The sequence below is a fragment of the Heptranchias perlo genome, chromosome 41 (assembly GCF_035084215.1).
Source record: "Heptranchias perlo isolate sHepPer1 chromosome 41, sHepPer1.hap1, whole genome shotgun sequence".
NCBI classification, from domain to species: Eukaryota; Metazoa; Chordata; class Chondrichthyes; order Hexanchiformes; family Hexanchidae; genus Heptranchias; species Heptranchias perlo.
The window spans coordinates 4,581,048-4,596,083 of record NC_090365.1 but is presented as its reverse complement, the minus strand read 5'-3'; the positions used below and the strand labels follow the sequence as shown (position 1 = coordinate 4,596,083).

At 45.6% G+C, this 15,036-nt stretch overlaps 1 protein-coding gene across 3 annotated transcripts in view; it reads right to left on the bottom strand.

Annotated features, from left to right (window-relative positions):
- The window catches only part of LOC137305973 (SPARC-related modular calcium-binding protein 1-like), an 82,497-nt gene that overhangs the window by 47,329 nt on the left and 20,132 nt on the right, over nucleotides 1-15,036 (bottom strand). For 2 of the 3 annotated variants that reach the window (XM_067974954.1, XM_067974953.1), the window contains exons 2-10: nucleotides 14,263-14,434; nucleotides 12,480-12,592; nucleotides 10,875-10,974; nucleotides 8,886-8,936; nucleotides 7,566-7,616; nucleotides 5,035-5,112; nucleotides 3,143-3,211; nucleotides 2,136-2,328; nucleotides 404-486 (exon numbers count right to left, since the gene is read on the bottom strand). In XM_067974954.1, the coding sequence (XP_067831055.1) occupies nucleotides 404-486; nucleotides 2,136-2,328; nucleotides 3,143-3,211; nucleotides 5,035-5,112; nucleotides 7,566-7,616; nucleotides 8,886-8,936; nucleotides 10,875-10,974; nucleotides 12,480-12,592; nucleotides 14,263-14,434 (910 nt within the window). The remainder of the gene's footprint in view (nucleotides 1-403; nucleotides 487-2,135; nucleotides 2,329-3,142; nucleotides 3,212-5,034; nucleotides 5,113-7,565; nucleotides 7,617-8,885; nucleotides 8,937-10,874; nucleotides 10,975-12,479; nucleotides 12,593-14,262; nucleotides 14,435-15,036) is intronic. The other variant, XM_067974955.1, reaches the window with a different exon arrangement.

Below are 15,036 nucleotides of genomic sequence, written 5' to 3'. Positions count from 1 at the left end.
GTGCCATGAGGTCTTTTACATCAACCTTAACAGGCAGATGGGACCTCAGTTTAACATCTCATCTGAAAGACAGTACCTTTAATAATGCAGCACCCCCTTGATGAAGTGTCAGCCTAGATTATGAGTTCAAATCCTGGAGTGGAGCTTGAACCCATAACCTGATGACTCGGAGACAAGAGTGCGACTACTGACACATATAAAGGAATGTCACAGCTAGCCTTATCATACTATAGATGTCTCCGCAGGTCAGGCTGACCAATAACTCACACTTCATTGTTGTTCCTCTAGATACTTATTCTAAAAATGATATGACGCTGGCCATCATCTATGACTCTGCTTTCCTTTTTTGTCATTCTCACACCAAACCCAAATTAGACATAGATAAAAGATAACTTTTACTCACCTTGCAGTTTCCTGTCCCTGAAAAGGGGGCCCATCTCAGAGATTTTAGACCTTGCACCACTGCCGCAGTCAGGTGTCTGGTTACTGTAGAGAGAATGGTAGAGAGTTGACATCCCTTGGCCTGAATATTGACTTCAAGAACTTCAGGCCTCAAGATGTCCCCTGACTTTCTTGTATGATTCTCCTGCTCACGTTCCAATGAATTCCCTTTCCTATTTGGAGCAGTTTAACTCACCAATCCTTTCAACAGAGAGGCAAGTAGTTTCTGGTGGGACTATCGTCCAATGAGGTGTGGTGCCCTGCTATTGCAAGGAGGATGGTGGCAATGCACTCAGACATCTTATGGTGAATTGTACTGCTCACCATCCCACCCGAAAGGAGTCCCTGTTACTTAACTTTTCCACACTTGTTACTTGCCTAATGACCAACTAGTGACTATTCTCCCGAAATAATTTAGACTTTGCAAACCATAGTAACCTATCTGTCTCTTTTAAGGCAGTTTTCCAATTAGGGAATGACTGCAGGCTGTCTCAAATGTAAAGTGTGTGACCTCAACAATAACAATAACTTGCATTTATATCGCGCCTTTAACATAGTAAAATGTCCCAAGGTGCTTCACAGGAGCATAAATCAGACTAAAGTTTGACACCGAGCCACATAGGGAGATATTAGGACAGGTGACCAAAAGCTCGGTCAAAGAGGCAGGTTTTAAGGAGCATATTAAAGGAGGAGAGAGAGAGACGGAGAGGTTTAGGGAGGGAATTTCAGAGTTTAGGGCCTAGGCAGCTGAAGACACGGCCGCCAATGGTGGAGCGATGAAAATCGGGGATGTGCAAGAGGTCAGAATTAGAGGAACGCAGAGATCTCGGGGGGTTGTAGTGCTGGAGCAGGTTACAGAGCCAGGGAAGGGCGAGGCCTTGGAGGGATTTAAAAACACGGATGAATGACCTCCAGAACTCCAACAGCATTGACGAGCCAATTTTTTTGTGTATCTCCAAGTTGCCATCAGATTAATTGTCTCCCGTGCTCTGCTGCCAAATGTGCGGAGCTGGTTCTGGCAGTCTGCGTGCTTTGATGGTTTCCGACTTGTCCCCAGTGGCAGAGAACAGAGAATACTGAATGTAAATCAGATGTGGTTACAGGATTGCTCCACCATGATCAGATGCCAAGGATCTGCCTGTTATGTATTTTTTCCATTTTCTGTGTTTGCAGAGACTGATTGTTGGTGGCCAGGTTAGGGAAAGCCAGGGTTTTGGGAAGTGGGGAATCATGGAGACACAATTCAGTGACCTGGTTACTCGCTAGGTGTCGCACTGAGGCCCGCGATGTGGGTGGGTGGACCTTTTTACTTGGATGAAAGGTGGAATTATCACACAACAAGCAATAGAATTCACTCTACTGGGACAACTTACACATTTCAATATTTACAAGAATTGCATTCCCTCTGCTCTCCAAAATGTTTGTTTTTGCATCTGTTTCCCTCGCGTCACATACTGTTTCCTGCCTGAGAAGGAGGGTAAACACACAATCTGCTGCCACCAAAGGCTGATCTTTGACCAGCGACAAGGAGGAGCAGGCAGGTTGACATCCCCCACTTATAATGTAACCCCCACCCCCACCGCCAGATTTTAACGGACCCATGACTCGAAGTGTTTTCTGCGTGCTGCCAGTCTCAGCACGGCCACCACCGATTCAAGCTCGTCCTGGTGCTGCTTATCTAGTGTAGGGCTCACCGTGCGGTCGTGCCTTGGATCGGGTGGCCTGAATCAACTCGAACGCACCAACAGTATCCAGTGGCTTGGTGGCATTGCACCTGTTTGTATAATCCACCCGTGCTGCACTGCGGAACAAAGGCTCCCTCGTACTGATGTTGTTTTGCTTCTTCGATGGCAGCTCGACGCTCCTGTTCACATGACACCGGCTGGTCTAATGAGGGGTGGAGAAGTACACAGTTACACACAAGGCGATAAGCCACCATTAAAAACCTACTCTATTTTATTTTCCCCCCCTGCTCATGACTCATGCTGGGGTAGGGGTTGTCCTCCAGAACCCCATCCGAGCAGCCAGTCTTCATCTGTGACCCTAAACATTGAGTGTCTGTGGGCTATTTTACCACGTGGGGCATCACAATCCATCCGTTTTTTTTTCAGAATGCTTCCAATGGAAATGAAACCAAAGAGTATTTGAGTAGCTAAGTCTTGATTGATCTCTGTAAGTGTCAGTTTAACCATGTCATGAAGAGACCAGGTGGTGGGGGACAGGGAATAGGGGCGGGTGCAGCCAGCACCTGGGGAGCAGTGGCCAGGATCAAATGATTAGCCTCCCAGTGTCAACATCGATCATTTCCAGGCAGCTACAGCGGCGTTAGACGCAGAGTATAGTAAAAACAGATCAATTGGCCATTATTTGTGGGATCTTGCTGTGCTTAAAATGGCAGCCATGTTTGCCCGCATAACAACAGTCGCTGCACTTCAAAGTAATTCAGTGTCTGTGAACTGCTTTGAGGTGTTTCTGAGAGAGTTGATGGATCACTCTATAAATGCAAGTCCTACAAATGTAAGGCTTTCTTTCAAAAGACTGTTTGACCACGCCTTTAGTCATCTCCCCAATTCCTGCCAGGAGTCTGATATTCTCCTCCCCCTCCCATTCGTGAGGTGTCTTGGGATGTGTCACTATGGTAACGGCGATATGCACGCGCCCTGGCATCAGAGGGAGCTGGCAATCCACTGGACTCACTTACCGAGCTTGGCACTGCGGTTCGACTTGGCATCTCTAGTGAATAGAAACCACAGAGCTGGATAGGTCAGTTCTGGAGAACAAAAGCAAAATATTAAAACAGGAGAAGGCCTCAATGTCTCTTGCTGTTGCTCACTCTTCCCTTCCCCCATTTTATATATATTGGAACTGTGAGGATTAAGTATCACTCCTCCAAGCTGCAATCTTAAATGAAATGTTGGACTGCCATTCAGTGTGGTACCGAACCACACAGATCAGAAAGATCCCAGGTTCGATCCCCAGTCTGTGCTTAGTGAGCTGATCCCAGTTGGGGTGCAACAATTGTCTTTAGCAGCCCCGACTTCGGGAGGGAGGAAAAGAATCAGGGAGGGTTTCCACTCCTCATTGCTCTCCAGTGACGATGACACCAGGCTCATTTTGATATCCTCCATGGTTGAATAGCTGACAGTGCTCAGGCTCACACGCGAAGAGTGGCTAATGGAGGCCTGTCTGTCTCCATAGAGTCAGCATCTTCAGGAGAGGAGAAAATTGGAAGGAAAAAAAAGAATTTCTTTCTACATTTCAGTCTTCATTCCACCTTTGTATTCACTCCCCTTTCAATTCAGGTCTCGCACACATACATATCTATACATGTAGCATGTTTTTTTGTATGAACCCAGTGAAGGGTCAATTTCTGACTTCACACTCCTGACGAGGAGCCTCACACGCTGAGACCATTTATTGGAAATTTAGGTGCATGGTACACATGATTTTCTGACCAATAGACTTGATGCCTCAGGTTAGTAATCACTGGAGAGGCTTTGAGCGGACCAGATCCAGGAATTCAAGATTATTAAAGGCAGGGACATCATGAAAGTAGATGGTGTGTTTGATGATAATGATGGCGACAGGGAGAACCAGGGCCACCGATATAAACTCAGGAAATAGAGCGTGCAATCAGATGTCTGTGTAGCATGGACTAGATGATCAATAAAGCTCCCTCTATAATACCTCTTCAGGCAGTCCCAGGTCAGTTATAGTAGAGGAGATCCCCTTCTACTCTACTCAATGTTCCTAGGGTAGGGAGGAAGAAAATCAGCCAAAGTTCTCGTTCTGCTCACTAATCATGACTGCTGCTGGAAAGAGTTCATGCGGAGTTAGGGGGAGATACAGCACTGGGCTTGGTTGCAATGCCCCATTTGTCATATAGCTGCGAACATAAAGAATGATGCCTGGGACCCCCATAAAACTGTTACCCAGAACAAAGTAAGTGCCCTCAGGAGAGGAGGGGTTAAAAATTGGAGGGGGGCCTGAAAAATCTGGTGCAGTGCCATTTTTGTTCAGCTAGCATCATCAACACAACAGTTTCCAGAGTAGGTATCGCTACCGCTCCTTGGGATCACACCATTAGTCCCGACAGGACGGAACATTATACTGTATGCTTATCTTCAGATCTACTTGAAGAATGGCTTTAGCTGGAATGGATGTGCCGAAGGGTTACTTACCCCAAGGATGGGGACGGTAGTGTAGTGGTTATGTTACTGGACTAGTAATCCAGAGAATCATGGCAGTTTGAGAATTTGGATTCAGTTCAAATGGAATTGAATGGCTGGAATCAGTAAAAGTAACCGTGAAGCTGTCAGATTGTTGTAAAAACGCAACTGGTTCACTAATGTCCTTTAGGGAAGGATACCTGCCGTCCTTACCTGGTCTGGTCTACATGTGACTCCAGTCCCACACCAACGTGGTTGACCCTTAACTGCTCTCTGAAGTGGCCTAGCAAACCACACTCAAGAGCAACTAGGGATGCCGGCCTTGCCAACAACACCCCACATCCCGAGAATGAATAAAACAGTCACTTTCTGTTTGAGTCCCCACGTGTGTAGTGGGTAGAAAGAGAAATTGCAGAGACCTCACCTGGATTTTTGGAGACTACAAGCGCATCTTTATGCCTCTCTTCAACAGACCTCTGCTTGGGATGATCCATTGCTTCACCTGTTTTGGGAATAGCCAATCAAAAAAAAAATGTGGAATATTTTTGAAACTGTTGGTTTTTGCTGCCTTCTGGTTTGCTCGCAGTTGGAAGTGTGCGTCACTCAGTCACACCCGCACCAAAACTCCCCGTGACCTTAGCTGACCTCTCAGCTAAGCTTCCTCAGAGCCACTCTGCTCCGCCACTATGCCAGACACGTGGCGGAAACACGATTTACACTTGTAAAGGGGGATTCCTCCGCATTTCCGGTGATGTTACGGAGGCGGAGTGGGAGGAGGTCCGAGGAGACTCCTGGCCCCGATTATTATTAAGGGTGGAGATTGGGTGACTGATGTGGCACACTGGAGCTCATTTTCTCCGGCTCTCAGTCCCCCCTTGCTCTGAGTTCCCTATCTCAGCTGAGCAGCCAGCAATAAGAGGTTGGCCGCCCTCCATAATGAGGTTGGAGAGGGTTGGAGGGAGACTTACCCTGAGCGCACCTATCAACTGGTGGAGACCTGGGACTAGATCACTGGCCTTTCTGCCCTCTTTGCTGGTGATGGTGCATAGAATCATAGAAAGGTTACAGCATGGAAGGAGGCCATTCAGCCCATCGAGTCCGTGCCGGCTCTATGCAAGAGCAATCCAGCTAGTTCCACTCCCCCGCCCGACCCCCATAGCCCTGCAAATTTTTTCCTTTCAAGTATTTATCCAGTTCCCTTTTGAAGGCCATGCTTGAATCTGCCTCAACCACACTCTCTGGCAGTGCATTCCAGATCCTAACCACTCGCTGTGTAAAAAAGTTTCTCCTCATGTCACCTCTGGCTCCCCTGCCAATCACCTTAAATCTATGTCCTCTGGTTCACTCTACTCCACTTGTACTCACCTGCTTATTGGACTAAATATAATCTTGCACTTCACAGCATAACTCTCTTCAGAATGAAACAGCTAACACATATTTACAATTAAACAGAGAAATGAAGCACAAATGCCTGGCAAATATTACCAGTACAATCTGTAAACAAGATTCAGCAAGAAAAGTCTTTAATGAGTCAATTTCTCTTTGTAATTCTTTGTCAAAAGAAATACAATAGTCTTTTAGTTTTCAACAACAAATTCCTGGTTAGTAGCATGGTGAATTCAATAGGTTTTGTATTTGCGTACCTTACTCGTTGTAATGCAGCGTATTGTAATGTTTCCCTCAAGCAGAGAGTTTAAAATAAACTTGTCTGAGCTGTCGCCAGAACTTGCAAGAATTGCAGTATAGTTTTGGAAACCTGTAATAATTATGCAATGGGAAGATCCCAAAAGGGGCAAGCAGAGAAAATAACTTGAATGAGACAACCGTACTCTAAAAACCAAACAAGTGGTTTTGAGCTGTCGGAAATAAACGGCGATAATCTTTAAAAGGACATCTTGCCTGAAGACATAACTTCATTTATAGGCCTTTCCCTGTGAGTCAGTGAGTAAATGCACCACCCTGTGTGAAAAAAGTCCCAGGTTTGATCCTTTGTCTCTCCTGAATTTGCAGATCACTGCCGTGCTGGTGATGGGGCCACGACAATTGGTCTTGGGGGTCTCTGAGTTTGGAAGAGTTTTTTTTTAAAAATGGTAGAATTCCTAGTTTTAATCATTAGCCAGTGACTCCTACTGGAAAGTACCCGTCTGTGTGTGTGCAGATTGGGTGAGGGCAGGATTGAGTTCAGCCGTGACGCATTTCGCGGTAGAATAGAAAAAAAAGAAACAAAGTTTTGCGTTTCACAACTTCAAGATGTCCCAAAGTGCTTTGCAGTCAATGAAGTAGTTTTAAAGTGAACCACTGTTGCAACGTAGGAAATATAGTAGCCAATTTGCACACAGCAAACTACCGCAAACAGCAATGTGATAATAACCAGATAATCTGTTTTAGGTTTTGGCTGAGGGGTAAATATTGGCCAGGACACCAGGGAGTACTCCTCTGCAAATAGTGTCTTGGGATCTTTTACGTCCTCCTGAGAGGGCAGACAGGGCCACGGTTTAATGTCTCATCCGAAAGATGATTTCTTGAAGTGTCAGTTTGGCTCCGTTAGTAGCACTCTTGCTCTGAGTCAGAAGGGTGTGGGTTCAAGCCCTCACTCACGGGACTTGAGTACGTATAATAAGCTGATGCTTCAGCGCAGTGCTGAGGGAGCGCTGCATTGTCGGAGGTGCCGTCTTTCAGATAAGTTGTTAAACCGAGGCTCCGTCTGCCAGATCAGGCGAATGTAAAAGATCCCATGGCATATTTGGAAAAAAATGTAGGGAGTTCTCCTGGTCAACGTTCATCCAACTAATATCATCAAATACAAATTATTTGTTCATTTGCTGGGATCTTGCTGTAGAAATGCAAGTCTTTCTTTCTTTAAATTGATAACGTGCATAATTGCAAGTCAATCTATCTACAGTGAGATGCAGCTGGGACTGACGGAACAGAGCAATGAGCGCTATGTACCTTTACCTTCATTGCGAGTCAGGGTTTTTGTGGTTGGCCGAAGCTTGATTCCTTGTTCTGGGATCAGAGAAGAAAAAAATCGAAAAGACACTATTATTGAGGTTAGTATTATCTATTCTACCATATTCTTGCATAGATGGTCAGAAACAAAGAGAAGCCTTGAAAAGACAGAATGGATGAAAGGAGAGGGGCTTGTGCATTTCTGGCTCTGTAGCTACCTCTCAGGAACAATCACGTTTTCTCTCCTCCTCTCCTAAAGGCCTGCTCACTGGGAAACTCTGGGCATGCACTCATTAAACTGGGTACCTCAGTAATGTCACTTCAACACGTGTAATAATTCAACTTTGTCACACTATTGGGCCCCCAGTAACGCTTACAAACCAGATCGCTCAACAGCAGCTTACGACCTTCACGTAAGAAAGCGCCAGAAGCACTTTATGGGAAAAGTGGGGGCCACCAAGCAGGAAGTGGAGCAGGAGTTAGTGCTGGTGACTGAAGGTAGTCACAGGAGTGGGCTTTCAGGAGGCTGATTAAAGGGGGGGGACAGAGGTGGAAGGTGGAGGGGGTTAGGAAATGAATTTCAAACTGTAAGACTATGGTGGTGAAGGATTGATTTTTTTAAAACCCAAAAACCAGAAACAAACAAAATGATGTAAAAATTGTTTCTTTACTAGTGGATTTCTAATGGAGAGTTGGATCACGTGACTCTTTAAGTTTGGCGAGCTTGATGCAATCATTCAATAACTAAAAGTGGTTCATTTCCCACTGTTAACATCCCTCCATTTCCCACCATTATAAATGCATCCAACCTGTAGCTAAACAAAGAATTTGTTATTTATTTTCCCTCCAAATGGTTGAGCTCATCAAAGTGTGCATGCAGCACTCCCAGGTCAGGTATGGCAAAGTTAAGCTAGAGTGTAAAGCTCTCTCTGTCTCGCTCCAACAATGTGTCTCAGCCACAACCTGACAGCAGAACCTCCTCACTGCGCTCCCCAACATTTCCCGCACCAGCCTTGCTGTGACCCCGCTGAGCGAGACTGCCATTTTAGTGGTACATTATGGGCGGTTTTGTGCTGTGGGCCATGTTCCCTAGGAATCAGATTGAGATTGCTCAACTCATTTCACATAGAACCCATATAGCCCATAGACAGAGGAGACTTCATTCTGGGCTCAATTGGGATCCAGATACCAGAGGCGCAAGGACAGGGAACCATCTAGTTCCCTGCATTGTATTGTACTCCATAACCATGTTAGTTCTGTTCAGAGGAGAGTGTGGTACAGAGCTGCACCAGAATCAATCAAAATGGCTGAAAGCTTTTAACTTACCCATTCTGGTGGAGTCCTGATCCCGCCGGGAGGTTTTGTCCCTTGTAGAATCTGAAAGCAAAGTTAATTTTAGATAAATTATTCGTTTTTCACTGTTCACTGCATTCAGGGTTTTTGTAATGGCCCCAAACGAAGAGCTATTAAATAAATTGATTCCCAGGCATCTGCGTGACCCGGAAGTAAAGCTTGGTGGGAATCCTTGGCGGGGGGGGGGGGGGGGTCACTCCAACTGGAAAACATTTTTAAACGTTTTAAACAAAAATCGTGCAATTTTGCACCTTTGATTGCAACAGCACAGCACTGGGTCAGAACGAAGAGAAGAGGTCAACGGTTTACATAACGTCAACACCAGCACCAGCTTCTGGGATGAGATCCATGAAATGGTGGATTAATGCAGAGCACCAAACTGGAGCACCGCCCATCTGGGGCATGGAACAGATGAACAGGAGTCCAGCCATTCCCCACACTACGAACACCCAACCTCGGGCATACTGTGGCATGAAATGGCTCTTCATTAACGAACTGCTTCCCTCAGCCGTTGATATCAGCACTAGGGTAATTTTTTCCTATGTTGTGAAGCTACTCATGGGGGATGAGGAGGGGCACTCCACCTACAGTGAACGCAGACCTCTCTGCTCTTCCTGGCTTTCCCATGGCTCAGTGGGTAGCCCCCTTGCCTTTGAGGCAGAAGGTCATGGGTTCAAGTCCCATTCGAGGGAGTGCTGCACTGTTGGAGGTGCCATCTTTCAGAGGAGATGTTAAACCGAGGCCCATTTCTGCCCTCTCATGTGGATGTAAAAGATCCCATGGCACTATTTCATAAGAGCAGGGGAGTTTCCCTGGTGTCCTAGCCAATATTTATCCCTCAACCGCTGTCACTAAAACTGATGATCTGATCATTATCACATTGCTCTTTGTGGGGCCTTGCTGTGTGTAAATTGGCTAAAGTGGCTGCCATGTTTCCCGCATTACAACAGTGACTACACATCAAAGTTACTTCATTCACTGTAAAGCACTTTGGGACGTCTTGAGAGGTGCTGAATGAATGCAAATCTTTCTTTTTTCTTCCAACAAATTTCTAAAATTCTTTTGGAATTTTTTAATATAAATATAAGCTGATCTGTGACATCTCTCATGGAGTATGCAGGAGTATGGAGAGTGACTGTAGTGTCGAGCTGCTATCTGGCCTGCCCCTTTAAGGCCACTGCTCATGTACTCTTTGTAGGGAAGCGGCCTGAATAGGTTATAAATAGAGGCTAATTATTGTTATGGTTGGATGTTTCTCTAGATTAGCAGCTGCTTGGTTCCTCTCCTCATTATCTCAACAATCTGCCCAGGCGAGCTCAAGATGAAAAACAACCTGCAGGAAATGACTGGCTTTCTTTTTGCTTTAAGGTTGTTCGGTTAGATAATGTATTGGTGTTTTATACAAAGTGTGATGTCTGGAGCATGACGTCGATGAAAGGCAAACTGCAATCAGGCACATTGGCCTCAGTACCCAAATTCCCGATACATGTTCCCATTCCGGTATCAGTAAATCGCAAAATATATCCCAACATTTTACAAACCTCAGTGAATGCCTCATGTCCCAGTCTCTACAGTAAATGTATTTGTTTCACTTCCTATGTTACTGCATGATGTGGAGATGCCGGTGATGGACTGGGGTGGACAAATGTAAGGAATCTTACAACACCAGGTTATAGTCCAACAATTTTATTTTAAAATCACAAGCTTTCGGAGATTATCCCCTTCGTCAGGTCATTCACCTGACGAAGGGGATAATCTCCGAAAGCTTGTGATTTTAAAATAAAATTGTTGGACTATAACCTGGTGTTGTAAGATTCCTTACATGTGTTACTGCAAACATGCTTTCCAATAACCAAAACAAATGGAAATTTCCTTTGGCTTCCAAGTGCTCTCGGTGCCTGTAAAGAGTTAATTAAGAACCACCTGGTCACAAAGTTAAATGCCTGTGGGTGTGTCTAATACCTGAACAGGTCGGAGTCTGGTTGTGGACTGAAGATCCGCTCACTGGTTTGCCCTCAGGTGTGACACACCAGCAATAGCCCGTCAACTTATGGCACTGAACCTGTTAAAGCAGAGAGAAAGAAGGGAGAAATTATTGTGAAAGCTAACCTCTATGCACGTGTCTGTATATATGTGGATGTGGCCATCGCTGGCGAGGCCGGCATTTATTGCCCAACCCTAGTTGCCCCTTGAGAAGGTGGTGGTGGGCCTTCTTCTTGACCCACAGTGCTGTTAGGTCGGGAGTTCCAGGATTTTGACCCAGCGACGATGAAGGAACGGCCGATATTTGTCCCAAGTCGGGATAGTGTGTGACTTGATGGGGAACTTGGAGGTGGTGGTGTTCCCATGCACCTGCTGCCCCTTATCCTCCCAGGTGGTGGAGGTCATGGGTTTGGGAGGTGCTGTCGAAGAAGCCTTGGCAAGCTGCTGTAGATAGTACACACTGCAGCCACAGTGGTGGAGAAAGTGGATGGGCTGCCGATCGAGCGGACTGCTTTGTCCTGAACGGGGTTGAGCTTCTTGTGTTGTTGCAGCTGCAACCATCCAGGCAAATGAAGAGTGTCCCATCATATTCCTACTTGTGCCTTTGCAGGGTGATAGTGCAAATACAACTTACCAAGACTGTAATTAAATATGGTTCATAAATGTATAATGCCACCCAGAAAAACTTGGGTTATTTGAAGTGATGGGTCTGAAAACAAGAAATTGTTGTTTCAAAAAGGATGTGTCACAAGAAAGGCAAGTTCTTTCTATAGTTCACAAATGACTGAAACATGAAGTATTGTCTCTAGTAATTGCTTTCCCAAAAGCCAATACATAGTCCAATTCCACAGTTGTGGGGCAAGCCAGAAAATCCTTGGCTTGGTGCTAGCATGGGCATCCTTGCCCTCTGAATCAGAAGGCTGTGATTTAGGAACAGTTTATTGTAGTAAGCATATCTTAGCTATGTAGCAACTCGCTGCGTAAAAACATAGTTCCTCATCTTCCCCCGGTTCTTTTGCCAGTTATCTTAAATCTGTGACCTCTGGTTACCGACCCTCCTGCCAGTGGAAACAGTTTCTCCCTATCTACTCTATCAAAACCCTTAATAATTTTGAACACCTCTGTTAAATCTCCCCTTAACCTTCTCTGCTCTAAGAACAATCCCAGCTTATCCAGTCTCTCCACATAATGGAAGTCCCTCATCCTTGGCACCAACTTGTCACGAATGCCAACAGACAGGTTTGCAATGGCGTTCGAATGATATGATTGGTGGGAAGCTTCTGATCCAAATTGATCTGAGGAGTGAGGGGACCGTAGCCAGTTGGAGACTTACAAGTCCTATCCTAATCATGAGTGCAATGAATTTCCTTTTTAACTGCTTATCAAAAAACCATGGTATAAAATAAGTCAAAAATAAAAATTCTCAGTTAAGCATGAAATTATTTCTCTAACTTATTAATTAGGAGGTCACTTCAGTTGATCGTGATTGCCTGCCCAGGCTTCGATCGGTAAGATGTCATGGTTGGTGCCATGCCTATTTTCCTATCTCTACACCAACTGATTAACATTGATTCCCCACAGTACCTGTGCAAAGGAGCCATCCTCGTTGCATTCTGGTACAATGATGGAGTCTGTCGCCCTCCTCGTCTGTGCCAGTGCTTGGGCTCTGTCCTCTTGGCATCTTACTGTGGTGCTATCTGAAACACAGATCACATCATCTCAGAAATAACCAGGACCAATGCATTCCTATTCACTCTGCTCATCGTATTAAAGCACTGATAGTAATTTCTGGGGTCAAAGGTGATGTGAAACATTGAAACACTTGACCACATTCAGCTGTCCCTCAAAATCTCGCTTTTACCTCAGAGGCCATTCCAATTCCGGTTATGCTGCGAACAATAACTGAGCACCATAACTCAGGTCATTGAATGGTTGCTCAAGTTCTGGGTTGTCATTTGTGGGAAAAGAAATCAATAATAAGCAGGGAGAGAGGGAAGGATTCTATAAAGGGTAATCCATTCACATGTCCATCAATAGGTCCCGTAAAAGGATGGTCCAACCATTCGTCCCATAAATGGCGGTCAGGGTGGTCCAAATCTCTGGTCCCAAAAAAGGTGGTCCATTCACAGGAACCAAAAAGAGTGGTCCATCCAGAGGTCCATATCGACTGTCAGACTACAGGTCACCAAAAGACTGGTCACACCACAATTGGTCATCACCAACCCAATGGGTTGTTGGATGTAGAAAGGAGAAAGAGTGTAGTAGGACAACATATTTAAAGATTAGTAGGAACACGAGAGGAAAGTTCAGAGCAGCAATGACCAGTGTAAATACAGTGCAATAGAGATTGGAGGCTGCAGGCGAGAGAGGGATTGCCTTTAAGCTTTGTGCTAAATTAGTAATAAAAGTTCACTGAGGAGTCCTGCCAACTGGTAAGAATTGATTTTGACTGGATTCCATTCAAGATGCTTAAATTCCTCTGTGATCTTATACTTTGGGTGATCTTTTGTGTTAATGATGAGAATGGAAATCAGTATCAACATCAAACTGTGCTCTTGGGAGCCGGGTTGAAACTATCCCAAAAACTCATCGCACTGCCTCCTACTCCAATTCATTTTTGCTCCATAGCCACAAAACTGTAGAACTCCTTACTTCATTCAACCTTCCCTCATTCCTACAAGCTTTTAAAACCCAAAGATTGGCATCACCCAACTGGGTGTCCCCCCCCCCCACAGTGCTGCTCTCATGCATGGGAGCAAGCTGCCTTCTCTTTTTCTGGTTGTGGAGGCCCCACTCGAGGAAAAGATACCTTAAAAACAAAGTGTTGCCTTCACAAAAAACAGATTGTAATGGATCATCCACCTGCGCAGTGACACACGGAGATTTATGGAAAGTGTTAAATTGGGGGACAGTGCAGGTCAGAGAAATCCCTCGAGGAGTTATGCAAGAAACGCCCAGCTAATTGCTCCAATGATTTAACACTACCCTGTCACACAATATTTAAACAGATGACTTATACGTGACTAAAACGGAGTGAACGGATGTGTGCTACAGGCACCTGTCTGAGAGCTACCCTTAGAGAAGAGAGAGGTGGAGAGATTTGGGGAGGGAATTCCAGAGCTTAGGGCCCATACAGCCGAAGGCACGGCCGCCAATGATGGGGCGAAGGAAGTGGGTGGTGCGCAAAAGGCCATAATTGGAGGAAAGCAGAGAGATCGCCAATGGTTATAAGGCTGGAGGAGGTTACGGAGATAGGAATGGGGGGGGGGGGGGGGGCGAGGCCATGGAGGGATTTGAACACTAGAAGTAACTAGTAGACCATCGACTAATGGAAGCGTTGGCCCTGCCCTGGTGTTTCCACCCTTACCGCTGCATCGCCTCCGTGGCATTGTTGAGAGGGTGGGGTCCCTGCATTTCGCTCGCTGGAAGGCACAGTGGGATTTGTAGAGCTTCCTGTCGCTCCCGCAGACCGGCTTCTGTTGCGCTCTGGAGCAGTCGATATTGCACAGGCCCCCTCGGTCGCTCTCAGCGATAAGAAACTGAAACAGGAACAGTTCCAGTTAGATCCGTATGCATTTAGTGCATGAAAAAGCTCATTGTTCCCTGTACCACCCACTGTGTCATGGGCCTTACCCACCCACGAAATCTCCCGAGGGAACCCATCTCTCCGCCGCTCAAGCTAAAGAAGGCAAAACTCCAGAATACCCATCTAACCTCAGGCTGCATTTCACATCCTACAGTACAAATATAGGAACAGGAGGAGGCCATTCAGCCCCTTGAGCCTGATACGCTATTTAGTTAGATCATGGCTGATCTGTATCTCAATTCCACTTACCTGCCTTGGTTCTGTAACCCTTAATACCCTTGGCTAACAAAAATCTATCAATCTCCATTTTGAAATTTTCAATTGACCCCCAGCGTCAACAGCTTTTTGGGGAAGAAAGTTCCAGATTTCCACTACCCTTAGTGTGAAGCAGTGCTTCCTGACATCACCCCTGAACAGTCTAGCTCTAATTTTAAGGTTATGCCCCCTTGTTCTGGATTCCCTCCACCAGAGGAAATAGTTTCTCTCTATCAACCCTATCAAATCATTTAATAATCTTAAACTCCTCAATTAGATCACCCTTTAATCTTCAATACT